Here is a 26,074-nt window from a genome sequence, read left to right on the forward strand (position 1 = left end):
CATGTGAGCAGTATAAGATATTCCCCTTAGGGGATGAAGCCGCTCTGGGAAGAGCATCTAGGTTCCAAATTCCCTCCCTGGCATCGAAGATAGGGCTGAGAGAGATTTCTGCCTGCAACCTTGGAAAAGCCACTGCCAGTCTGTGCAGACAATACTGAGCTAGATGGACCAATGGTCTGACTCAATATATGGCAGTTTCCTATGTTCTCCAACTTCTTCAGTCTAGAAGAAACAACAGATACTATGGCAAGAGATATGTCAATGAAGGGGAAAGGTTTTCTCTAATTGGAATCAGAGTTAGATCTAATTAAAATAATACGGGAAGCAGTAATAGAAGCTATTTCATCGTGGCCAAGCTTCGTGTCACACCAGTTTGTATAAATGCAATTCATTTTTACTGTTATCCTTTTTCCAGGGATAGCTCTTCTCATTCTCACAACCCTCATCCTCACAGCCCTGTGAAGTATATTATGCTACCTATGGTCATCCAAAATAGCTTCATGAGACTGACTAGGAATTCAAGTTCAGGTCTCCATAGTCCAAGTCCAGTGCTCTATCTACTACTTCATACTGGCTCAGTAGCATAATCAGTTCTCTCATAATCAGTCAGCCAAACAACACGGTCCCTCTCTGCAGACATTTCCAGAATGGCACAGGACCTGAACAAGAAGAAAGAAAGCAGTTCCCACAGTCTTCCAGTAATGGATGGATCACTCTAAGAGTAGCTTTTGACACAGCACTTTGTACTTGGCTATAGACACCCAGATAACACAATACAAAAGTCATCTGTTGTAAGGCCCATAGTTCAGTGGCAGAGCACCCGCTCGGCATGCAAAGGACCCCAAGGACCAGTCCCTGGAATCTCCTGGGAAGGCTAGGAAGACCCTTTTCTGAACCCTGTGAGCTCCTGTCAGGCAGAGTAGACAATACTGACCCAGAGGAACCAATAATCTGACTCGGTATAAGGCAGTTTCATGTGTTCAAAGATGCATCTGTTCATTATGCAACATTGGCACCTTTAAAAAACCCCATAGAAACTGTACATTAGACCGCCCCCCCTTCACATGATCTAAAGAGGCAAATGCTTAACACACGTGCCAGGTACACAAGACACAGAAACATTTACTTTGTTCTCAGGCATTAACACGAGAGTGCAAATCCTTCAATATTCCCCATTATCAACTTTATCCATGACTCAATTTCATGTTAAGTAGAGAGGGCATCCTGGGAGGCCCGTGTATTTGTTGACGAGAGGGAGCCCAAAGGCTGGGACACAATTAAACCACCTTATCAAAAAATACAGCTTAAGTCTCGAGAAACGGCGATCTGGAATTAAGCCTGGACGAGAGGGATGTGTTTACACGCCGACTAATGAAGGCGCCGCACGCGGCTCTGGGCTTCCGCGCTGACGGTCACTGTCAGCTACGGCTTGCTCCTCCCCACTTTCTAGCAGCCGCAGCGCGGTTCCCAGGCCTGCTTCTCGTGCAGCGGCAGCGGGTGGCGGTCGGAGTGCGCGGGAGATGGGGCTCACCCGGGCTCTCCTCAATCAGCTACCGCTCGCTCCTCCCCAGTCGCCGAGAACGTACGTAGTAGAGAAGAAATACAGGAACTGCCCTACCGTGACGTCGTGAGAAGGGAGGGGAAGGAGGCGGTGTGGATTGGAATTTGGTCAGAGCCCGGATGTCTCGCGAGTCTCTAGCTCCCACGTGCGACCACGTTGTTTACAGCCGCTGCTGGCGTCAGGTTGGCACAGGTTCTGTTGCTGGGTGGAGAGAGGAATGGTGGGTGTTAGGGTTTTGGCTACAGAAATCAGTTGTGCAGGGGCTAAATGTAGGTCTTTTTGCACCATTTTTTGGCTACAAGAAGTAGTTTATAGGCAGCTGGGGTTTGTGAATCTTGGGCTTCTTCTGTTGGGGAGCTACAGATAGTAGTTCATCAGAAGAACCTATCTGGGTTGCTAGAGAGTGAGCCAGGGACTTTTCTTGTATCGTTTTTGTTTCCAAAAACCCTTCATGGAGAGTCTGCATCTGGGACCACTTTGTGGAGGCTACAGAGAGCAATTTATCCAACAAACTGAGGTGCTGGTGTCTGAATCTGAGAATAAGTTCATTAAAGAGAACATCTTAATAGGGATTTTCTTCATATGAGAGGGTCTTACAGTTTTTTGCAGCTCTTTTTTTTGGTGGGCAGATTACAGAACTGAACAGGACTCTTGTGATTACAAAAAAAAATAGACATAAAAGCCTCTCTAGTTTCCAATGTGTTCTTCTATAATTAAGGATATGATAAATTCCATCAGGTGGTTGGACTGAAGGTTGATCTGGAATTCTTATTTATACTCTTTCAACACACAAACAAAAAATTTGCCTGGAAATATCTTCAGTTAAAATTCGCACTGGTAGGGGATAATGATCAAGTATATATTTCCTGCCTACTCAGTTTCATTACCCCAATAATATGTGTGGGGTACAAAGCCTTAAACTACCTAATCACTTTTGTTTCCATTTTATGGTAGGTGTCTCTGAAGTCATATAACCTTCTTGCAATATTCCTCAATTTTGAAGTTACCGTGGCCCTAGCCATTTTCTCATTATAAATTCTTCCTCCTCTGCCTCTTTTTTTTAAAAAAAATATCCTCAATTATAACTGCAACTGACAAATTTTGTAATGTGCTTGTAATGATTAGTATGAATCAACAGTCCCTCGGGCTTTGGAAAGCTCATAAAGGCCAACTTATGACTTAGCAACAGTTGACATAGCCTGCTTCCCAAATGATTGTCCAAATTTAAGATAAACACCATTATCCCTGGTGTATATTCACTTAACTAGTGTATACTAATTACAATATTTACATGCACCTGGCAATATTTGTTAGTAGCAAGGGCTGGTCTTCTGGGTCAGCAATTAGAGTGGAACTAATGTTTTTGTTTGCAATTCAGTTCTGTCTGTTAGCAGACAAGTAAAAAACTTTACAGGCTACTAATTTTGATAGCTTAATTACAAGACTTAATTGACACTTCTGAATTAGATCACACTCCTACTGTCCTGTCCTGCAAATGTTACTCCAGTGTTGATGTTTTCACTTCTGCTTTCTCACCTCCAAAGCTGGCTATCCAAGCCTGGGAGTGTTTTCATGAGAGAGGCAATGCATTTTTATCACATCACTACTGTAGATGGAATGGCAATATTAATTTCCCCCATATTGCCATACTAAGGTGTATCACCTCTGGTCAGATCAGGAACCCTGGGAATTTAAACTGATGTTTCAGAAGCAGAGAATTGCTTTCAAACTTGTTACAAGATAGTGTCAAAAATTCACTGAAGGTCTCTTACTGCTTCAAACTGGTGTTGAGTCAAAGAAATTCTAACTGGAAGGCATTTGTTCCATATCCATAAGGGTTTATTCTAACATGCATCTAGGTGCATTATGAGCATTGGGAAACAAAAATGTGTAGTTGAAACTAAAGGTTTTTTGCCATTGGGCACATAGGTTTTAATAAGAAATTAGGCTGTTTCTTTAAAAAGGAAATAGATGATAAAAATATATAAAAAGAAATAGAAAATGAAGATGATACAATTGCCTTTCAATCTTCATAATCTTCTATCAGGACTGCACAATTTTGACCCTCCTGCAGATGTTGAACTACAATTCTCATCATCCCTGACTATTGGCCACTGTGGCTGGAGATGATGGGATTTGTAGTCCAACAGCTGAAGGGTCAAAGTTGTGCAGCCTTGTCTTAATATATTGTTGTTGTTTGTATTTGTCACTACTCATAGCAGCATGTGGCCCCAAAACTGTCTCCAGCAGCTACAGCTATTCAGGCCCTGAATGAAATTTTCTGCAGAAATACTTCAACATTTGAGGTTTTTCCTCCTTTTTGATACCACACTGGTCCTCCTGTTGGCAAGGTTTCACATACAACAATACTGGAAAGAAAGATCTATGTCACTGTGTCAGATCTATGTGACTATGTCACCAGTGGACAGAGGATGTATTTTTATAATGTACCTTGCCTTGAGACTGATGCAAGAGGCATTTTATAAATTTAAAATAAAATAAATAAGACAAATGACCAGTGTAGACAATATGTCTAAGCCAGCCTGGTTATTGGATCCAATAGGATTTCAAGAAGCCTTGGAGGGATTTAGTGTTGGCTCTGCCGGCGATCCTGTTGATGCCCTGGTGGAGAATTGGAACAGCAAACTCACCAGGGCAGTAGACATGATCGCTCCTAAACGTCCTCTCTGACCTGCTTCAGAATTGGCCCCTTGGTATACAGAAGAACTAAGGGGGCTGAAGTGACGAGGTAGACGACTGGAGCACAGGTGGAGAAAGACTCGACTTGAATCCGACAGATTGCAACATAGAGCTCATTTGAAAACCTATGCTCGGGTGATACGTGCAGCAAAGAAGCGATTCTTTTCTGCCCGCATTGCATCCGCAAGTTCACGTCTGGCAGAGTTGTTCAGGGTTGTGAGAGGGCTTGTATGTGCCCCTCCTCCCTTGAATCAGAATCTGGAACCATCGATTACCTGCTGTGCTGTGTTTAATGAATTCTTTGTGGACAAAATATCTCTTATTCGAGCTGATTGGATTCCATCTCAACAATTACTTCAGTGTCTGATGTGGAGGTGTCCAGTGTCTCCTCTTATGTGGTGAGGTTGGATCAGTTCCAGTTTGTGACTCCTGCGGATGTGGACAAGCTGATTGGAGCGGTGCTGCCTACCACCTATCCTCTTGACCCTTGCCCGACATGGCTTATACTATCTGGCAGGAGGGCTGTTGTAGAAGGCCTGGTAGAGATTATAAATGTGTCTCTGCAGGAAGGTAGGATGCCTCCTAGTCTTAAGGAGGCAATTATTAGACGACTTCTGAAGAAGCCTACCTTGGATCCCTCAGAGCTGAGTAACTACAGGCCTGTCTCCAACCTTCCATGGCTGGGCAAGGTAATTGAGAGGGTGGTGGCTTCCCAGCTCCAGACAGTCTTGGAGGGAACAGATTATCTAGACCCATTTCAAACTGGCTTCCGGGCTGGCTATGGGGTGGAGACTGCCTTGGTCGGCCTGACGGATGATCTCCAACTGGGAATTGACAGAGGAAGTGTGACTCTGTTGGGCGTTTTGGACTTATCGGCGGCTTTCGATACTATTGACCATAGTATCCTTCTGGAGCATCTGAGGGGGTTGGGAGTGGGAGGCACTGCTCTGCGGTGGTTCCGCTCCTACCTCTTGGGCAGGTTCCAGATGGTGTCCCTTGGAGACTGTTGTTCTTCAAAATCTGAACTTTTGTATGGTGTCCCTCAGGGCTCCGTATTGTCTCCGATGTTGTTTAACATCTACATGAAATCGCTGGGAGAGATTATCAGGAGATTTGGTGCAGGGTGTTATCAGTATGCTGATGACACCCAAATCTATTTCTCCATGTCAGCATCATCGGGAGAGGGCATAACCTCCCTAAATGCCTGCCTGGAGTCGGTAATGGGCTGGATATGGGATAACAAACTGAGACTGAATCCAGATAAGACGGAGGTACTCATTGTGCGGTGTCGAAACTCGGGAGATGATTTTGATCTGCCTGTTTGGATGGGGTCACACTTCCCCAGAAGGAACAGGTATGCAGTCTGGGGGTACTTCTGGATCCAAGTCTCTCCCTGGTGTCCCAGGTTGAGGCAGTGGCCAGAGGCACCTTCTATCAGCTTCGGCTGATAAACCAGCTGCGTCCGTTTCTTGTGACAGATGACCTCAAAACAGTGGTACATCTGCTGGTAACCTCCAGACTGCATTACTGTAATGTGCTCTATGTGGGGCTGCCCTTGTACATAGTCCGGAAACTACAATTGATTTAGAACGTGGCAGCCAGGCTGGTCTCTGGGCCATCTACGGTAAGAGAGACCATATCACTCTTGTATTGAAGGAATTACACTGGCTGCCGATATGTTTCCGGGCAAAATACAAGGTGTTAGTTATGACCTATAAAGCCCTAAACAGCTTGGGCCCTGGGTATTTAAGAGAACGTCTTCTTCGTTATGAACCACACCGCCCACTGAGATCTGCTGGAGAGGTCCGTCTGCATTTGCCATGGGCTCGTCTGGTGGCTACTCAGGGACGGGCCTTCTCCGTTGCTGCCCCGAGGCTTTGGAATGCGCTCCCTAGTGAAATAGCCTCTCCATCTCTGACAATTTTTTAAAAGTCTTTAAAGATGCATCTGTTCACCCAGGCTTTTAACTGATACTGTTTTGATTGTTTTTAATGTTTTAGCATATTGTTTAAAAATTTTAAATTGTTGTGTTTTAAATTTCTTGTTTTTGTTTTTAGCTAATGTTTTAATGTTTTTATTTTGTTATAAACCACCCAGAGACTGGGTGTTTTTGGGTGGTATAAAAATATGTTAAATAAATAAAATAAAATAGTGTGCAGTTGCCAACTTGTTCATCTCCCTCTCCCAGTATGCATATCCTTTTTAATCCTATGAGGGAGTGGTGGTTTGTCTGAATCAGCCCTCACATGCAATCTGAATGGCATATTAGCGTAGCATTTGGAACATGTGTGAGAGGCAGCTTGGAACACGCACACACATGCATTTGGGGGAAAGGGCAAGGCATGCCAGGAGGGAAACAGGACATGCTTGTCCACATCCCAAAATTGCACAGTAGGCAGTCTGGTTCAAATGTATCATCCGAATGGGCACAAAATATGTTTTCAAATACAAAGTTAAAAACACTTCTTTGCCTTTCAGTTTCATTAACAGGAATGTTAAAACGTAGGATCAAACTCGGCATGATGTTAGAAATGCATCTACTTCTTGTGTTGCTCTTGCTAAGAGCAACTGCGTATGGGCCCAGTGTGGATTAAGGCCATGATGTAGGGGTTGTGGGGTTAATCCTTTCCTCATATCTTAGCTCTGATCTAAATCACATACATAAGTTTCAGCTGGTATTACTCATAGAGCAGAAAACATACAGGTAACTTTTATCCTTTCTGCAAATTATAGCAACACTGGGGTGAGCAGTTTGCATCAAATAATTATGTAGGGGAAGGAATGGTTAAAAAGTTATCTTTCCCCCGGCTGCTTTTAGTAAAAAAAAACAACAGAGATGCATTCATGGCATGCATCTCTGATATAACATCTAGCTCAATCCTTATACTGGATACAACATACATTTGATTTTAAAATGTTCCACTTCTGCTTTTTCTCCTTATTCATATTCACAAATATAACAAATAATGCAAGATAACTAAGGGTGATTTCAATGTCCTGTGGTCCTATTGCACCTTATTGTTAGAGGTTGTTGATTTTTACCCACAATAGGTAAAACAACAGAGCACTAAGGAATGAGCACACACTCCAGTTAGGTAGCAGAGTAGGTAGCAGAGGATGGTTTGGATATTACAGCTGTTTAGAGAAAACACATGGAGATCCTTGTATGACTAAACACTAAATATTTATTGGTTAAATACACTTAGATAGGAAAGACCTATCTCTAATCTAAAGGACTACATAGTGGATAGGTAAGGAGAGAGAGAGATGTTTCCATCTGCTCTCTAGGAGGAAAGGAAGGATTGTGACTCAGCACAGGAAGTGCTGCAGAGTCAGTTCAGGGGTCATAGAGTAGGGACAGATAGGGAGACCCATACTCACTGTCTCTACTCCCAATGCCCCTAGTGGTCATTAGGACAGTTGGTGCAAAAGGTCGATGCACTGGAAGTTCATCTCCAACACTTCTAGATATGCATCTGGTATTCCCTCTAAGGTGTGCACATGTGTGTGCGCAAACACATTTTTTAATGTCTGCTCAGTTAATTTTAGATCTCGCTCAGATTAAATCAGGAAGGCCCCACTCTGAATGCACATGTGCACACACTGCTTTGATACTGCCAACCTGAACAAAACTCATTCCACACACAGATCAAAAAAAGATTAGAGAGAACACTGTATGCATCCTTCAACTATGGGGACATCCCATTTCCTTATCAAATAGGCTAAAGGTGTTTGCTCAGAATGCCCCAGAGCTCAGTGGAGTAGACATGCTTAGGAGCTCCAAAAGGATCTCTTCAAACTTGGGGAGTGGGCAACAAAATGGCAAGTTCGGTTCAGTGTAAGCAAGTGTAAAGTCATGCATATTGAGGCAAAAAACCAACAACCCCAACTTCATATATACACTGATAGGGTCTGAGCTGTCAGTGATGGACCAGAAGAGAGATCTTGGGGTCATGGTGGGCAGCCCATTGAAAGTGTCAACTCAGTGCATGGCTGCTGTGAAAAAGGCAAATTACATGCTAGGGATCATTAGGAAGGGAATTGAAAATAAAAATGCTAATATAATGCCCTTATACAAATCTATGGTGCAGCCACATTTGGAGTACTTTGAAGTTCTGGTCACCATTGTCACTATCTAAAAAGAAACATGAGATAGACACCAGCAACAGTCACTGGAGGTACTGTGCTGGGGGTGGATAGGGCCAGTTACTCCCCTCCCCCTGCTAAATAAAGAGAATCACCATGTTAAAAGGTGCCTCTTTGCCAAGTTAGCAGGGGTTATGCCATTTTGGATCAGGGTGGATGACATCATCACAAACTACACCGTTGGAGCATACCTATGTGTTTATACAGATGTAGCAAATTTCGTTCAAATCGGTCAGACTGTCCACAAGTTAGTACACTTGTTCCTCAAATGTTTACGTGTCTGCCATCTTGAATTGGATTGGGTGACATTATCACAATCTACTCTGTTGAGGTGTCCTTATGTGTCCCTACAGCTGTTGCAAATGTGGTCCAAATTGGTTAAGCAGTTCACAAGTTAGCCCACTTGCACCTCCAAAGTTTATGCATCCGCCATTTTGAATCAATGTGGATGACATCATCACAAACTATGCCATTGAGGTGTCCCTATGTGTCACTCACTGTAACTGTACCCGATTTGGTTCAAATGGGTTAGACAGTCCACAAATTAGCCAGTTTGTGCCTCAGACATTCACATGACCACCATCTTGAATTGGGGTGGATGACATCATCACAAAATATGCTGTTGAGGTGTCCCTATATGTCCCTACAGCTGTACCAAATTTGGTTCAAATCGGTTAAGCAGTTTACAAGTCAGCCCACTTGTACTTCAAAAGCTTACATGTCTGCCATCTTGAATTGGAGTGGATGACATCATCACAAACTATGCCATTGAGGGATCCATGTGTGTCACTCACTGCAACTGCACCTAATTTGATTTAAGTTGGTTAGACAGCCCACAAATTAGCCCGCTTGCGCCTCAGATGTTCACACGGCCACCATCTTGAATTGGGGTGGATGTCATCATCACACACCACACCATCTGGGCATCCCTATGTGTCCCTACAGCTGTAGTAATGGCGTGTGTGTATGCCATTGAGGTGTCCCTATGTGTCCCTACAACTTTGCCCAATTTGGTTCATATTGGTCCAGACATTGTGAAGTTGATGGCGGGGGGACACATGAATAGACACACACATGGACACACACACAGAATGCCGGGTGCTCTCATAAGCCTATTGGAAAGTAGGTAGGTGTGTGTGTGTGTGTGTGTGTGTGTGTGTGTGTGTGTGTGTGTGTGTATGTGTATACACACACACATATACATATATATGTAATTTCTCAAACTTGCCTAGAAGTGTAATCTACGCAAAATGACTTTTCCCAATCAATGACGGGCCTCACCTACTAGTATACTACATAGCCCTAGTTATGAAAAGCTTCTCAGCCAGGAGATTTCCTGTCACAACTGTCAGCTACGTATCCTTATTTCCCCCCTAATTCATATTTCAGGAATACTTTAATAATACAGTCAAAGATTCTATGTATAGCACATGGCCTATCAATAAATCATGCCTACACATCTTCATAGTTGTCGTATAATTTATAACTACCAACTTGCTTATCTGAATCTTTTAAATTATTCTGGAGATCAAAATGTCCCTCCTCTAAACCATTTCCAGGAGTCATCCGTGGTGAACTGTAATGCTTTCTTTACTTTAAAAAGTGTTAAAGCCTTCACTTAAAATTACAAAGTGTTCTCCTTTGTCCTATGAAACTGCCCAGCCACCTTTATTCTCAGTGTTTGTGGGTGGGAAGTTCTTGTAGAATAATTAATAATTAATAACTAATGAACTGTATTTGTGAGCCGCCCCATAACAAATTGTTCTCTGGGCAGTTCACATTAAAATATCAAGTAAAAACACATAAAACATATGAAATCACAACAAATAAAAACAAACTAGCCGACCCGCACAGAGCATCTGCGCACTCTTTGGGGGCCTGATGTTCTCTCCCCCTCCTGCCACACTCTCTCTTGCCCTCCCTCCCCCTGCCCCCTCTCTTGCCCCCTCCTGCCCCACTCTCTCTTGATCCCCTCCCTCCTCCCACTCTCTTGCTCCCCTCCCACTCTCTCCCCCCTCCCCTCCCCCCCCACACTCTCCTCCCCCTCCCCCTCCCACTCTCCCCTCCCCCTCCTACCCTCTTGCCCCCTCCCCCCTCCCCCCTCCTGCCCCACTCTCTTGTCCCCCTCCCCCTCCCTCCTGCCCCACTCTCTCTTGCCCCCCTCCCTCCACCTTTCTCCCACCACAGCCAGGTCCTCCTTACTGGGGTGGCAGTGAGCCAAAAAGGGCCCCACCACCACCATTCCTCCTCTTGGGTGGCAAACTGGGAAGTCCCGCCGCCCGTTTCCCTCCCACGCCAGCCTCTAATGGGCACTGGGGCTGCGCCCTGCCACCCGTTACCTTTCGCCGCCCGTTATCTTGTGCTCCTCTCCCCTCGCCTGGGCCTGGCCATCCTGCTGCTGCTTCCTGCTCCCGGCAGCCAGGCCCAGCATGGACAGGCCGCCGCCGCCTCTTCCATACCCTGGCCTGGCCTGGCCTGGCCCGGCTAGGCCGTCCAGCTGCCTCCGCATCCTGCCAGGCCGTCCCGCTGCCTCTGCCTCCCGCCAGGTCCGGCTGCCGCCGCCGCCCTTTCCATTCCTGGAACAGCCTGGCCTGGCAAGGCCAGGCCATCCCACTGCCTCCGCCTCCCAGTGGCCAGCCGAGGCCACCTTCTCTAGCCCTTTTGCAGCCACCGCTGCCTTCATTTTTCCTTTCCCCTCAACTCTCACTGCGCCGGAACGCTCGCAATATGTCGTGAGAGTTCCGCCGCCAAATTGAGGACACGCACCGGCTAAGGGAATTAATTATATAGATACAAAATACAGTGCAAAATAATTTTAAAACTTTTTAAAAGTCAGTTTTAAAAATCCAATTTAAAAGGCCTGAGTAAACAGAAAGGTTTTTAACTTGTAGAATATAGTAAGTACCCTGGTTGTGGTTGTTTCTGGAGCTCCTTGTGGAACTACAAAACACACGAGGCCAGTATCTTGATAGCTGGGAAGGAACAAGGAGGATTCATGATCTAAATGAAGTTCATACAAGGTTGACTTTGGAATGTTTGTAAATGTGGTTGCTTAGGTATTGCCCTGGAGACAAACTGTTTCTTCCTGGATAGATTCAGGAGACATAGATAGAAAAACCTGCACATGCTAACATGGCTATTTCTGTGGAAGGCACCAGATTTAGACACAAATTGGAGATCTATTATCCGCTTAAGGAGGCACTACATACATATGATGAAATGAGCTATGGCCCAGGAAATTTTATATCACAATATATTTATTAGTTGATAAGTTGGCAATGCTATGCACATATTCCAAACATTTCCACCAAGACCTCTTTATTTGTGCAACAAAATAATATATCATTCGCCAGATATTAGAGGTTAAAAGCAAAACAATTTCAGTGTAAAATACACCATCTTCAGTTGCTAATACAGATTGACTGTCTCAGTGGTTTTAAATTCTTTCCTGTGAGATAAGCGGGGAGAAAAGAGGGAGAGAAACATCACAGCTGCAGAAGAAAGAATAATTAACACAGCTTCCATAGCTCAAAGACTATAAATAAAATAAATAATACATAAATAAATAATATAAATAAAATAAATAATACATAAATAAGGAGGAGATGGTTCTGGGAATTTCATAGCCAGAACCATCTCCTCCTTATTTATGTATTATTTATTTTATTTAACACATGTGTATACCGCCCAGAACACAAGTCTCTGGGCAGTTTACATCAAAATAACAAAAACAACAAATAAAAAGCTTAAAACATTACAACAATTTAAAATTTTAAAAAATGAAAACTATTAAAAACACTGAAAGGGTTGACTGAAAGACCAGATCAAGTGTGTGACCAGAAATGTGAGTCAGTTCCGAGACCCTTTGGATAGCCCCATAGTCGTCATGGTCACTATGAACTCCTGAGCCGCCACAGACAAATTGATTCCAAAGTGGACATTGAAGTCCCCCAGCACCACAAGCCTGGGGGACTCCAACGCTAAACCAAGACCAAGTCCATCAGCTCAGTTATATCTGGATTTAACTTCTCTATATACATTGGCTCATTTTACACTTCTACAAGTTTGTTTCCATGGTCAAAACAGAAATTTTAGTTGCAACCACTCATCCAGCATGCCTCTCTTTCATATGCACAGACCACACTTTGACATGACTCCCATTATATCGCATATCAGCCAAATACTCACTATTATTATTAGTCCTTAAGGCGCTGCAAGACTCTTTTTTTGGTTTTTAGTGGTTTTGAAATGGAACATAACTAATTGTACTTGCCAAACACTTACGCCTGCCCCTGAACAGAACTGTACTACTACCTAGTGTGTTTTCAGGTGACAGATAATTGAATGGCCTTCAGTGGAGACTAGCTGTAAAATGAGCAGAGATACCCAGCAAATAAGAAATCATATGTCATAACAGCAATACTAGAAATCATAGGTCATAACAGCAATTGATTTCTGGGGAAATCAATTGGGGGGCACAGTTCTCTATATGAATTAACCACATAATCTCATCCTGCCACCATGTCATGACAAGTATAAACCACCATATATAAGCCAATTTCCTCCTGGTGTTATGACCTTGGGGCCATGGGCACCCCAAGTAGGGGATGGGCAAAGAGTCTGGGAGAGGAGTTGTACTGGGAGGCACCACTGACCCAGACACCTGGTGATCCCATGGCATCAGAAACCCCCACACAGGGGGAAACTGAAGAACCACTGCCAAGACCTGAGGACATGGCCCTGCCCATGTCCTCCAAGTACGAGGAATCTTTCTAGTACCTCCTGGCCATGATAGAAGACCCCCAGGGCCATCAGAGCAGACACCAGCAAAACTGGGCAAGGCCACTTTAAGAAGACCAAAGCCTGCTCCTGGGCGGGACCAAGTCATCCCACTGAAAGAGCAGATTCTAAAACCTTTCAGTTTGCTCACAAACCCTGTTGGAGCATCTTCCCATTCTGTTGTACTAACCCCTGATTAGCAATGGCTGTTGCCTTATGAGTTGTCGAGGGTCCGAGGTAATCTGGTCCCTGTCCCAGAAGAGGCTATGGCAGCATCTGGCAAGAGCGCCATTAGGCCTGGGGGCACAGTCCATTTGTCCACTCTCCTAGAGGGTCCCATGATTCTCCCCAAGGGAAAAGAGGGCCACTTTTATATTTCCAGAATTGCTTGGCCAAGAGTTCTGAAATTTGGCACAGATATAGGACAGGTTAGTAGGACTCTCTGTGTTGATTTTCAAGCAGATTGGTCAATTTATTGATTTTTAATGAGTTTTAGAATATTTTTTAAAAGAACTTCAAAAATGTCCTATATGTGGCTTGTTTCATGGCAGAAAATTACAAAAATTTCTGGAACTAAAGACATCACAGGCTTGCGATGATCTCTAAACTGCACAGGCATGCCTCTCAGTTTCTTAAAGATGCTGGCCCGAATGGATGGGGCCAGCGTCTCTCCTGCTCCCATCCCACCACTGGGGAACACACCAGCAGGGATTCAAACCAACAGCCTCCTGCTCTCTAGGCAAGTTGCTTTAGGCACGCTTAGTCTTTTGCAATACCCAGGGTAAGTTTCTTGAAAAGCACCTATCTCAGGCAGCACCGCTATAGGAAGATGCTGAAAGGCATCATCTCACACTGTGCAGGAGGAGACAATGGTAAACCCCTCCTGTACCAAAGAAAACCACATGGCTCTGTAGTTGCCAGGAGCCGACACTGACTCGATGGCACAACTTTACTTTAGGTGGATTGAGCATAGCCTAGTGTTTCTTATTTTAATTATGTTCCAGGTATCAGGAATATGCAAAGGACATACACAAATAAATATAAGTTTCTAACGCAAAGTCTGACTAAACAAACAACCACTTGGCATAGCTGGGATGCTAGATGGTTTTCCAGCCCTGCCACAACCACCTGTGCTACTGGCAACTCTCAAGGGCAGTCGCAACATCTCCAAGTTAGGAAAGGAGCACAAGGGCTTTTGGCTCCACCCCAGAAGCTGTTGCAGCGGCTGTAAACAGTTACAGCAGCGATAGTACAGATGTTGCTTCTTTGTGGTCCCTGTAATATGCAGATTCCAGGTATGAGGGGATGTGCGCAAGGGACATAATAAGCACAACAAAGAAGTTCTGAATATCTTATCCTTTGATTGCTAACATATGCACACTGATGCAGCAGTATATTCCACTGATGTCCATCCTGGGCCATATGGAGCCCAAGCAAATCTTGACCAAGTACCAGCAGGATCACAGGCTAGGTATGGCCAGGAAGGTCCGGGAGACGTTTGCTTGAAGATCAAGCTGTCCTGTTGTCAGGACCATCCCAATAAGACTGTTCACTGACCAAAGTCAAAGGCAAGGTCAAAGCTAGATACTATCCCTGACAAAAACCCAGACCTCACCCAGAAATATCTATAGCCATTCACGGAGATTGAATGGGCTGCCCAGGGGGTGGAATGGATCTAGTGAGGGGTATGATGATGAAAATAGTGCTGCTTTTTTCTCCAGTGTAGGTCTGAGAGGGGCTTGCAACCAGAAGCAACAGTGCTCATACCCGAGAGCGCCTGTTTCAAGTCCTGATAGTTCTGATGTTCGTGGGGTTCACTTCTGTGTTTGTTTTATACTGAGATTTCACTGGATGATGATGATGATTTGTTCGATTTCTATACTGCCCTTCCAAAAATGGCTCATGGTGGTTTACACAGAGAAATAATAAATAAATAAGATGAATCCCTGTCCCCTGACGGCTCACAATCTAAAAGAAACATAAGATAGACACCAGCAACAGTCATTGGAAGTACTGTGCTGGGGGTGGATAGGGCCAGTTACTCTCCCCCTGCTAAATAAAGAGAATCACCATGTTAAAAGGTGCCTCTTTGCCAAGTTAGCAGGGCTCCAAGTTAAAATTGTGATTTGAATTAATCCAAGACCTGATAACTTGAGCAGGAAATAAGGACCAAACTACAGGTTAGATGTTGTTCCATAGTTATTATGCAAAGTACGTAGCTTGGGAATGCTCCTGGACCCAAAGCTCTCCCTGGTTTCTCGGGCTGAGGCAGTGGCCAGGAGCACATTTTATCAGCTTCGGCTGATATGTCAGCTACGTCCATTTCTAGAGGTGAATTACCAGTGGTACATATGCTGGTAATCTCCAGGCTTGACTACTGTAATGCACTCTACATGGGGCTGCCTTTGTACATAGTCCGGAAACTACAATTGGTACAATGTGGCAGCCAGATTGGTCTCTGGGACAACACAAAGGGACCATATAACACCAGTTTTGAAAGAACTGCACTGGCTGCCGATATGTTTCCAGGTGAAATACAAAGTGCTGTTTATTACCTATAAAGCCTCCTTTGTCATGAACCCTGCTGCCTGTTACAATCTTCGGAGAGGTCCGGTTACATTTGCCACTGGCTTGTTTGGTGGTGACTCAGGACCAGGCTTTGTCTGTGGCTGCTCCAGGGCTTTGGAACATGCTCCCTGCTGAAATAAGAGCATCTCCTTCTCTGTTTGTTTTCTGTAAGACCTCTAGACTCTCTTGTTCTCACAAGTTTTTAGTTAGAATTTTAATAATTTGTTTTATTTTGTTTTTACTGTGTTTTATGCATTTTAACCTGTGGTTTTTAATATTAAAATTTGTACGTCTAGAGATTTACATATTAGGCGGTATAAAAATATGATAAATAAATAAACATTATTCGTGATCAGTATATTTAATGCAAAGAAGCTGCAGATGGGGAAACCCATATTTCCCTCCACAAGTGGGGAAGCCACTGGGGCGATTTTAAGTGGATAAAAAATGACTGGCAGGGAAAGAGTTAGGCAAACTAACTTTATTTTCATCTTTTTGAATTATGTTATTTATAATTATATTTATTTTGTATTGCAAGCTCTCCAGAGTTCTACTGAATTGGTGGAAGGCAAACATCTATGGCAGTGAATTTCAAAACTTAAGCATGTGTTGCATGGAAACACAGAAAGGAGATAATAATAGTCTTTGAATGCATGAATGGTAGAGATACGTTGTACTTGTGTCCTGTAGGCAAGACAAGGAGAACTGAAGTGTGGGTTGTGTCTGTAGAAAGGAAAGATCAGAGTGAAGATATATATTAATCTGTTAAAAACAACCAGACTTGTCAAGAGCCTGGGTAGAGGGAGAAAGAGAGAAGAACCAAAAGTTTCTAACGTTGAATCTGTTGGAAGTGAAGGACTATGCGCTGTCTCTTGTCTCAAAGACAGTGGAGGACAGACTAGGGAGTCAGAGGGCTAGAGGGTCAAGACATTGGTCATCCCTTCTCTACTGCTCTGACACTATCCCTTTGGAATGTAGATTGCTACTCTCAGGGGACTTCCTTCCTTCCAGCCACTTCCTTCCTCTCTTCTCTTCCTGTTGCTTCTACCTTGCAACATGCAAGCTCCTCTCCCTGCACCATGTGTGCAGAGATGCAGAATCCCTCTGCATCCAGCTAGATAGATAGATTAGAGAGCCTAACTCCTCACTTTCCTATCTAGAATGGAGTTCTTTAATAAATGCCATATATATTGATTTGAAACTATGAACTGGCTCCAAGTTACTTTACTCTCAGCATAATTAAATCCGCTGTGTTGTGCCTCTGTGCACTCTGCTATAATGAAAAAGGGTTTCTCTTACCAGAGAGAATTCCCAACAGAATCTCATCACAGTTTTATTTATTTACCGTTATTTATTTATTTAGTTAGTTAGTTATTGTTTTATTGTTTTATTTGTTTGTTTAAACAAACTATTATTTATATATGCTTTTCAATTATTGGTTATTGACCGGAGGACCGCAATAAAGTTGGTCTGTCTGAATATATGCTTTTCAACAAACAACAACAGTATTTTCAAAGCAGTTTACATAGAATAAGAATAAGATAGTTCCCTGTCCCCAAAGGGCTCACTACCCCCCTGCCCCCTCTCCCCCTGCTTAATATAAAGAGAATCACCACTTTGAAAGGTGCCTCTTTGCCCAGTTAGCAGGGTTATTACTGTTTTGCTTGATAGGTTATTATTAGTAAATTGAATGGTTCATTATTTCTTTTCTCTCTCTCCTTCTTCCGAGCCTAAAGTATTATTATTTAACTTGCAGTCTAGAAATACCTGACCCAGCACAGCATCTCTCCTGTGGCTGTTTGCTGGAGTCTCCCTTTTGTCTCTTAGATTATAAGCCCCATTGGGACAAGAATCATCTTTTCATTTTAATTGCCACCAAAATTGTGTTTAGAACTTCTTTGCTGAAAAGTGATATATACATATTAACAACAGCAACATCAATAAAAAACTGCAAGCAGGATAAATGTAAAGTGTGTTCTGTCATGCAGCCCTCTAAGGTTATTTTTCTCACGAAACTATGGGATTCCTATCATTCATTCATTCATTCATTCATTCATTCGATTTCTATACCACCGTTCCAAAAATGGCTCAGGGCGTTTTACACAGAGAAATAATAAATAAATAAGCTGGATCCCTGTCCCCAAAGAGCTCACAATCTAAAAAGAAACAGAAGATAGACACCAGCAACAGTTACTGGAGGTACTGTGCTGGGGGTGGATAGGGCCAATTACTCTCCCCTTACTAAATAAAGAGAATCACCATGTTAAAAGGTGCCTCTTTGCCAAGTTAGCAGGGGTACCATTACAGGCTCAACATTTAAGGAGAATTTTTAACTGGTGGAACACGAATAAGTTGTCTAGCATATGGTAAAATGTGCAACACAGGATGTCATTAAGGGAAAGTTCAGCATTCATTTGAATTATTTGGATTCAGTCCTGCGGGGAAGAGGATTTATTGTTGAAGGACCTCTTGAAACCATATGTCCCACTGTGTCAATAAGGAACAATTATTTATTTAAAATATGTATATCCTGTCCCTCCAGTGCAATACTGCTCAGGACAGCTCACAAAAATAATAAATCACAATCAATTAATCAATCAATAATAAATCACAATATTATTTTTATGAGGCAATTTACAAAAATAATAAGACACAACAAAACAACAGGTAAAGCAATATAAAAATTGCTAAACACTAACTAAAAACTGGAACTCAACTAAAACCAAGTTTAAAAACCAAACAAATACAAACCAAAGGTGAAAACACTAAAAAGTCTCTCTAAAAAGAAGAACCTTCAAATACTTTTTAAAGACCCAAGAAGGGGAGCATGGTGAAGCTCCTCCAGGAAGACATCCCCAAGCCCAGGGGTCACAACCAAAAAGGCCCCGTTTTTAGTCCCCACCAAACAATCCCAGTCAGTGATGGGACTGCAAGCAGGGCCTAGGATGCAGAATGGAGGGACCTTTTCATCTGAGTAGGTGTGTGATCATTTGAGAAGGATACGTTTTGGTGGCATTCCTGCTTCTGACGGGGTTAGCTTGAGGACCAGGGAGTCTTTTCTAGGTCAATAGATCTATGGAAATTAAGCCAGTTAAGATAGCTATTGCTGTGTCCACAGAAATGATTGGAAGAGGAGGTGAAGCTCTGAGATTGGGCACTGTCCAATTGCTAAAGGTGAAGAACAATCAAGAACCTTAATACTAAGCCTGAATGACAGGGAAGAAAGTGATGCTGTCAACCTCTGGAGAAGCAGAGAGGATGATGGCGCTTTGGCACTTCTATAGCTTGGCCGTTTTAAGTGTTTAAGCTGAAGACAAGTGATCAGAGAGACAAGCTAAGCTAGGAGACTGATTTAAGGAGAATAAATCAGCAGTGAAAACATAGCTTGGAATTCCCAGGTTCAGATGTTTTGGCACAACCCAGTTCTAGGCAACTCGAAAACAGGCCTTTTCTAGAGTTGCCCGGGACTCCCCTTCTCTGAATGTTTTTAAGAAGGACCTGAAAACATACCTGTTTAGCCAGGCTTTTAGTTTATATTTTTAAAGCTTTGAGTTTTAGATTTTTTATTTGTATTTTTAAATTGTTTTAATGGTTATTTTTAGATTGTGAACCACCCAGGGACTTCTATATGGGGCAGCATAGAAATGTTCTTACTAACTGAATGAATAAATGAATGTCCCCTGATTGTGCAAAGAAGACAGGTCTGGCCTGTGCCCTGCCCATAGTAGATAATGCTACAACCTATTGAGTAAGGGATGGTTGTCTGAGTCTGAGCGAACGCAGGTTAGAGCTCACTATCTATTCTGTGGCAGTGATGGAACAGAAGAAACTTTTCCCACCCCTCCACCTTTGCATCCTTTCAGTGTCATCCAGTGGGATTTTTCCAGGTGGTGCGGAGCCTCTTGAAATCTGGCCCTAGGCAAGATGTATTAGAACCCTTAGTAGCACACTCTGACACATTTTCACAGCACTTTGAGGATAAAGTCATTCACCATGAGTTGGACTCTACAGATGATGCAGTGTCATTGGGAGAGGTGTCCAGAGTACCACCTGGTCCAGTTTTGTGGGAGGAGTTTCAAATATTGGTGCCCAAGGATGTGGACAAGGTGTTCAGTTGAGTTTGGCCGACTACATGAATGCTTAACCCTTGCCTTTCATGGCTTATTAAATCTAGCAGGGAGGGCATTTTTGGCTGGGTCCAGCAGGTTCTAAATGCCTCATTGAGAGAGGGAGTGGTCCCAGCTCCACTGAAGGAAGCTATTATTTGGCCACTCCTAAAGAAACCCAATCTGGACCCAGAGTATGTAAACAGCTATAGGCCTGTGGTCAATATTCGCTTCCTGGGCAAGGTGCTTGAGCATGTAGTGGATGACCAGCTCCAGACACTCTTGGAGGAAATGGTCTATCTAGATCAAGCCTGCTCAACTTAGGCCCCCCAGCTGTTTTTGGACTACAACTCCAGCCACAGTGGTCAATAGCCAGGGATTTTGGGAGTTGGAGGCCAACATCTGCAGAAGTTGAGCAGCCCTGATCAAGATCCTTTTCAGTCAGGCTTCAGGCCCAGCTTTGGAACAGAAACTGCTTTGGTTGCCCCGTGGGATGACCTGTGCAGAGAGAGACACAGAGGGAGTACACCCTGTTAATTCTCTTGGATCCCTCAGTGGCTTTCAGTACCATTGACCATGGTATCCTTTTGGAGACGCTGGCTGAGTTGGGTGTGCAAGGCAGCGTTCGAGGTATTTCCACTCCTACCTTGAGGCCCGTTTCTAAAAGGTGGTGCTAGGGAATTACTGCTCAACCCTTTGGCAGTTATGCTTTGGGGTTCTGCAGGGTTCCATTCTTTCCCCTATGCTGTTTGACATCTACATGAAACTGCTGGGAGAGGTCATCTGGAGATTTGGCCTGAAGTGTCATCAGTATGTGGATGACACTCAGTTGTATCTTTCTTTTTCGTCAATGCCTGGATGCAGTAATGGACTGGATGAAGGTGAACAAGTTGAGACTCAATCCAGACAAGACTGAAGTACTGTTGGTTGGTGGTTCCTCTGCCTGGGTGAATGATGTTCTAGATGGGGTTGCACTCTCCCCAAAGGACCAGGTTTGCAGTATGGGGGTGTTCATCGATCCAGCATCGTTACTAGAATCTCAAGTGGCCTCTGTGGCTTGGAGTGCCTTTTATCAGCTTTGGCTGATACGCCAACTGCGACCGTACCTGGATAGAGATAGCTTGGCCACAGTTACTCATGCTGTGGTAACCTCTTGCTTAGATTACTGCAATGCACTGTATATGGGGCTGCCTTTGAAAATGGTCCAGAAACTGCAGCTGGTACAAAATAGAGCTGCAAGATTATTAACTAGGACTGGATGTTTTGATCATTTTATGCCAATGCTTTGCCAGCTGTGCTGACTCCCAGTCAGTTTCCAGGCCCAATTCAAGGTGTTGGTTATAACCTTTAAAGCCCTAAATGGCTGATCCGAGTGTCCTTGCCAAATGAGGTGAGGCAGGTGGCTTTCAGTGGTTGCACCCCATTTATGGAATAGCCTCCCCAGTGAGGTTCACCTGGCTTCATCACCTTGTTCTTTTAGATGCCAGGTAAAGACCTTTTTGTTCACTCGGGCCTTTTAAGTTTTGATTTTTAAATTTGATTTTTAAAATTTATTTTTTAAAAGTTTTAAATTGCTTTGTATTGTATTTTTTATTTTTCCCCTTCTGGTCTGTTGTGATTTAATGTGCTATGTGTTTTTATTTGATGTTTTAATGCTATGTTGTGAGCCACCTAGCAGCTAAAAAATAAAATTTATTATTATTTATTATTATTTAGCCAATGCACAGTTTTCCACATACTCCAGTGAGACTGGGAAGATATCCTGTGACCATGGGTGTCTGAGCATTCTACATACCTTGGGATGCTTAGGGAAGAGAGGTAGAGGATATTTTGGAATCATACCTCGAGGTATGGACTCCCTCTCCCTGATGAGTCCTCTGTTTCTTGTTTACCTGTGTGAGGTGTCTTATCAGTGGAGTTGGTGTTCTAGGTGGCTGTTTGTGTCTGGAGTCTTGAAGCACAGTATCTGTAATTGAGAACATCTGTGTACAGTACAATGCAGAGTATTGCATCTGAGAAGACCTGTCTGTTTCACCCAGCCCTCCTATATTTGTTGACAGCCTTGACTGCTTGTGCAAAATGCTCCTTTGCACAAAATGCCCTTTCACAAAGTTACCCCATAGTTTCATGGACATGGGGGCAGGTAGAGAGTGATGTAGCCCTAATGCGCCCAGAAGGTTCTGCCACTGGAACTGCATCTGCAACTGCATCACACAATGCATAATTAATCTGTGGGATTCTTTGCTGCAGGATGTTGTGATGGACAGTACTAACTTGAATCGCCTTAAAAGGGGCTTGGACAAATTCATGGAGGACAGGTCTATCAATGCCTACTGGTTTGGTGGCTATAGACTACCTCCAGCCTCAGAGGCAAGATACCTCTTAATAACAGTTGCAGGGGAGCAACAGCAGGAGAGAGGCATGCCCTCACCTCTTGCCTGTGGGCTTCTCAGAGGCATCTGGTGGACCACTGTGGGAAACAGGATGCTGGACTAGACAGGCTGATCCAGCAGGGTTATTCTTATCTGTCTTCCTCCTCTGCCTTATCCTGCTCCCTGCCTTTTGGGTCCCGTTCATTACCCCATTCAAAATGTGGGGTTAGTGGGAGAAGGAGGGGTGAAGCAGGGGCAGCAGCAGATGAAGAGATTGGAATGCAGTGGACTCTGTACATCATGGGAAGAAGATCAGGTGGGAGTGGAGGCAGGCACGTAGGGAAGCCACCGCCTGCCCCAGTTCAGGTCACCTGCCTTTAAAAGTTTGCCTGCCTTTTAAGCATGGAGAGCCACTCTTGGCCTTGCTGCAAACACGGCACTGGCAAGAATATGCTTGAAAACGAAGGGGGGCTCCATTTGCAAGCACACCACACCCCCTGCATCTGACGTCAGACACAGGGAGCATGGCTGGGGCACGAGCCACAGCCCTGAACCCAGCAGCACAGGTTCTTTGAACCCGTTCATGCAGTGGTGGCTCCGCTCCTGAGTGGAGGGAAGTTGTGCATAGCATGTACTGCACACAGCAACAAGGGAACAGAACGCATATATCAAGACCAGACCAGAACTAACCTCCCTGATGCCTGAGGAGGCATGGCAAGGCACTACCCCCACCACACACAGAGACATGTGGGTAGTGGCTTGCCATACCACTGGCATTGGAGGACCTTGGGCCAGACCTGTTTTGATATAGCTTCCTTGTTGGAGTTTATATATGTCTAGTGCCTATCCACCCCCCAGCACCTATCCACCCCCAGCACAGTACCTCCAGTGACTGTTGCTGGTGTCTATCTTGTGTTTCATTTTAGATTGTGAGCCCTTTGGGGACAGGGTTCCATCTTATTTATTTATTATTTCTCTGTGTAAACCGCCCTGAGCCATTTTTGGAAGGGCGGTATAGAAATCAAATAAATAAAAAATAAAATAAAATAAAATAAAATAAATAATAATAGTGGTTTGCCAAAGGCATGACAAGGTAGCAGGGATGATGCACTGGAACATCTGCAAAAAATACAAGCTACCTGTAGCCAAAAATTGGTGGGACCATAAAACTGAAAAAGTTGAAGAAAATGAAGACGTAAAAATATTATGGGACTTCCGACTACAAACAGACAAACATCTGCCACACAATACACCAGATATCACTGTAGTCGAGAAGAAATAAAAGCAAGTCAAAATAATCGACATAGCAATACCAGGGGATAGCAGAATAGAAGAAAAAGAAATAGAAAAAATCACCATATACAAAGATCTACAAATTGAAATTGAAAGGCTGTGGCAGAAAAAGACCAAAATAATCCATGTGGTAATTGGCGCCCTGGGTGCAGTTCCAAAAGACCTTGAAGAGCACCTCAACACTATAGGGACCACAGAAATCACCATCAGCCAATTACAAAAAGCAGCTTTACTGGGAACAGCCTATATTCTGCGACGATATCTATAACCATTGACAATAAAATTCTGGCATCCCAGGTCCTTGGAAAGGACTCGATGTCTGGATAAAACAAACCAGTCAATAACACCTGTCCGACTGTGTAAACAAGAAGTGGTTTGCTATGATTAGCTACTGAATTACCTGAATGTTATCCTTTGGTGTGGCTAAGGGGTCACACAGAAGAAGGATTTGGGGCAGTCATCTGGGGCTTTCCATTTACTCCAATAGGATTTCTTTTACACTTATGCTACCTGTTTTGTAGGCATCACATTATACCAGCAGAAAGAATGTGAGTGAGCCCTGAGTGAGCATAGGACTCCAGCTTAAGTCCATTGCTGCTTGCAATGTCTTTGAGGCCATCTGTTCCCCCCACCCTTGCATTAGTACTATATCATCAGCATAAAGATTGTGCTGGCAGTAGGCTGTGCAATGGTATCATTACACCAGCATGGTGAATACACATCAGTGTATCATTCTATTCTGCCAGTAGAAGGGTATTTAGTGATCCTGTTCAGCCAACTCAAAGATAGGATCATGATCCTATCTCACCCTGGAAGAGAGTGTCCCTCCCCTTTCAAGTGTCCTGCAACACTGTCCCAAGGACACACATTTGAGAATCACCTGAAAGTATAATGTCAATAAGGCTGTTCGACCTTTTTTACCTTCCAATATAACTAGCAAAAGAGAAGATTAAAGCCATTTGGAGGCATAGATTGTTTTGAACCTAAACCTTTCATCATCTCCCCATGATCCAAAGTGGAAAATGTAGGCAAAGGTCTTTTAGGAAGTGTTACTATCATCATTTTAATGAATGTTTCTTAAAGTTTCAGTCATAGCCTTAAAAGAGCTGCAGCAGAAAACTGTCTGCACTGATTTCTTAGTTCTCAGAAGGCATCCCAAAAATTAATTCCAGCACCTCATTTGCAACTTGTGCGAAAAGCTCTCTGATGTTCTGCTGTTAAGAGGAAAATTAGCAAAGGACAGTTGAGTGTGATATGGCCACACATAAAGCACTTATCACACACTTAGCATGAAATACATAATTAATGTGTATTAGAATAGTAGGAGAGGCTTATGGGAAAAGACAGTTTGCCTAGGCAGTTAATGCCAGTGACACTGATCCCTTGAATCGATGGAATCCCAGAATTAGCTTCTTCATGTGGATTTTGAAAACTCTTTCAGGAATGTAAGCTTTAGGAGGACTTTCCATCCTTCTGATTCTGAAGTCATCCTTAACCACAATTCTGTCTGTCTACCTACTTACCTATCACATTTCTATACCACCTGATATAGGCAGTGTGCCCAGTTAAAACATAACAAATGTAGAACAGAATAAAAACTGTTAAAATTCACAAGACAAATAAAAACAATCTCACAAGATAAAAACACATCAAATAGTTTAAAATTAAACTATTAAAATTTCATTTAAAATCAAACTAAAATTAGTGCCAGATCCTTCAATTCTGCTTTTTAAAGCAATGTAGTATCTGTTTTTTCATAGGGCATTTTGCATTTGGAATATCTTTGTCTAAAGATATATGTAAATTTAACCTGAGAACAGATACATATATCCATCTCAATGCTGGGATTAAACAATACAGGCATGTATCCTATAACATTAAGTTTTAATTGTAAACCGCACAGAGACACAAGTATTGGGTGGTATAGAAATATTTTAAATAAATAATATAAATAAATAAATTGTGGCATACTGTATTTGGACCAATCCTCAGATATGGTATCTAACTCAAAGTGTACTCACTCTTTTTTAAAAAGGATATGAGAAGTGGACCTGATAAAGTATGAAACTAAGAGTATGCAGGGATGCCTCCACCTCATCATTGGGTGAACTGCTGTGATGTCATAAACATTCTAGCTGATGTGAGTGGGGGGGAAAGCATGAATGTAATGTTGAAAACCAATACAGCTGTAATCAGGGAACTGGAGGATCATTTTGTCTGGAATAAGATCTTACACAGAGTTCAAAGACAGACAAAATACAAAGTGACTTACAGCATGGAGGTCCATCCTACTGTATAGGCGTGTGCATGAAATTGATTTTGCATTTTGTTTTGAGCATGAAACAAAACGTTTCATTGAAACAGAGGTTATATAGAACAGAACTCAAAATGTTTTGAGTGTTTTGGCCATAGGGAACAATGGGGAAACTCAAAACATCCCATTGTTCCCCATGGGATGCTGGGGACACCAAAGTGGGTTAGGTGGTAGGGCATGATGGATGCTACCTACCACCCAACCAGGCCACACAACAAATGGGCAAGCAGGCAAT

The 26,074-nt window shown here is 43.3% G+C and overlaps 2 protein-coding genes across 8 annotated transcripts in view; one reads left to right on the forward strand and one right to left on the reverse strand.

Moving 5' to 3' along the window:
• The window catches only part of RPAP1 (RNA polymerase II associated protein 1), an 84,407-nt gene extending 72,966 nt beyond the window's left edge, over positions 1-11,441 (reverse strand). Inside the window, exons 1-2 of one of the 7 annotated variants that reach the window (XM_053284002.1) lie at positions 11,313-11,441; positions 1,532-1,762 (exon numbers count right to left, since the gene is read on the reverse strand). Coding sequence is in view for 1 of the 7 variants with exons in the window: in XM_053284001.1 (XP_053139976.1) it covers positions 1,127-1,141 (15 nt within the window). In the remaining 6 variants the exon portion in view is untranslated. The other 6 variants (XM_053284007.1, XM_053284004.1, XM_053284003.1 and 3 more) reach the window with 6 other exon arrangements.
• The window catches only part of LOC128339694 (transmembrane protein 151B-like), a 65,517-nt gene continuing 41,109 nt past the window's right edge, over positions 1,667-26,074 (forward strand). Inside the window, exon 1 of the mRNA XM_053284009.1 lies at positions 1,667-1,743. Coding sequence (XP_053139984.1) covers positions 1,681-1,743 — 63 coding nt within the window. The 5' untranslated portion in view covers positions 1,667-1,680. The remainder of the gene's footprint in view (positions 1,744-26,074) is intronic.

The sequence above is a fragment of the Hemicordylus capensis genome, chromosome 1 (genome assembly GCF_027244095.1).
Source record: "Hemicordylus capensis ecotype Gifberg chromosome 1, rHemCap1.1.pri, whole genome shotgun sequence".
NCBI lineage: Eukaryota > Metazoa > Chordata > Lepidosauria > Squamata > Cordylidae > Hemicordylus > Hemicordylus capensis.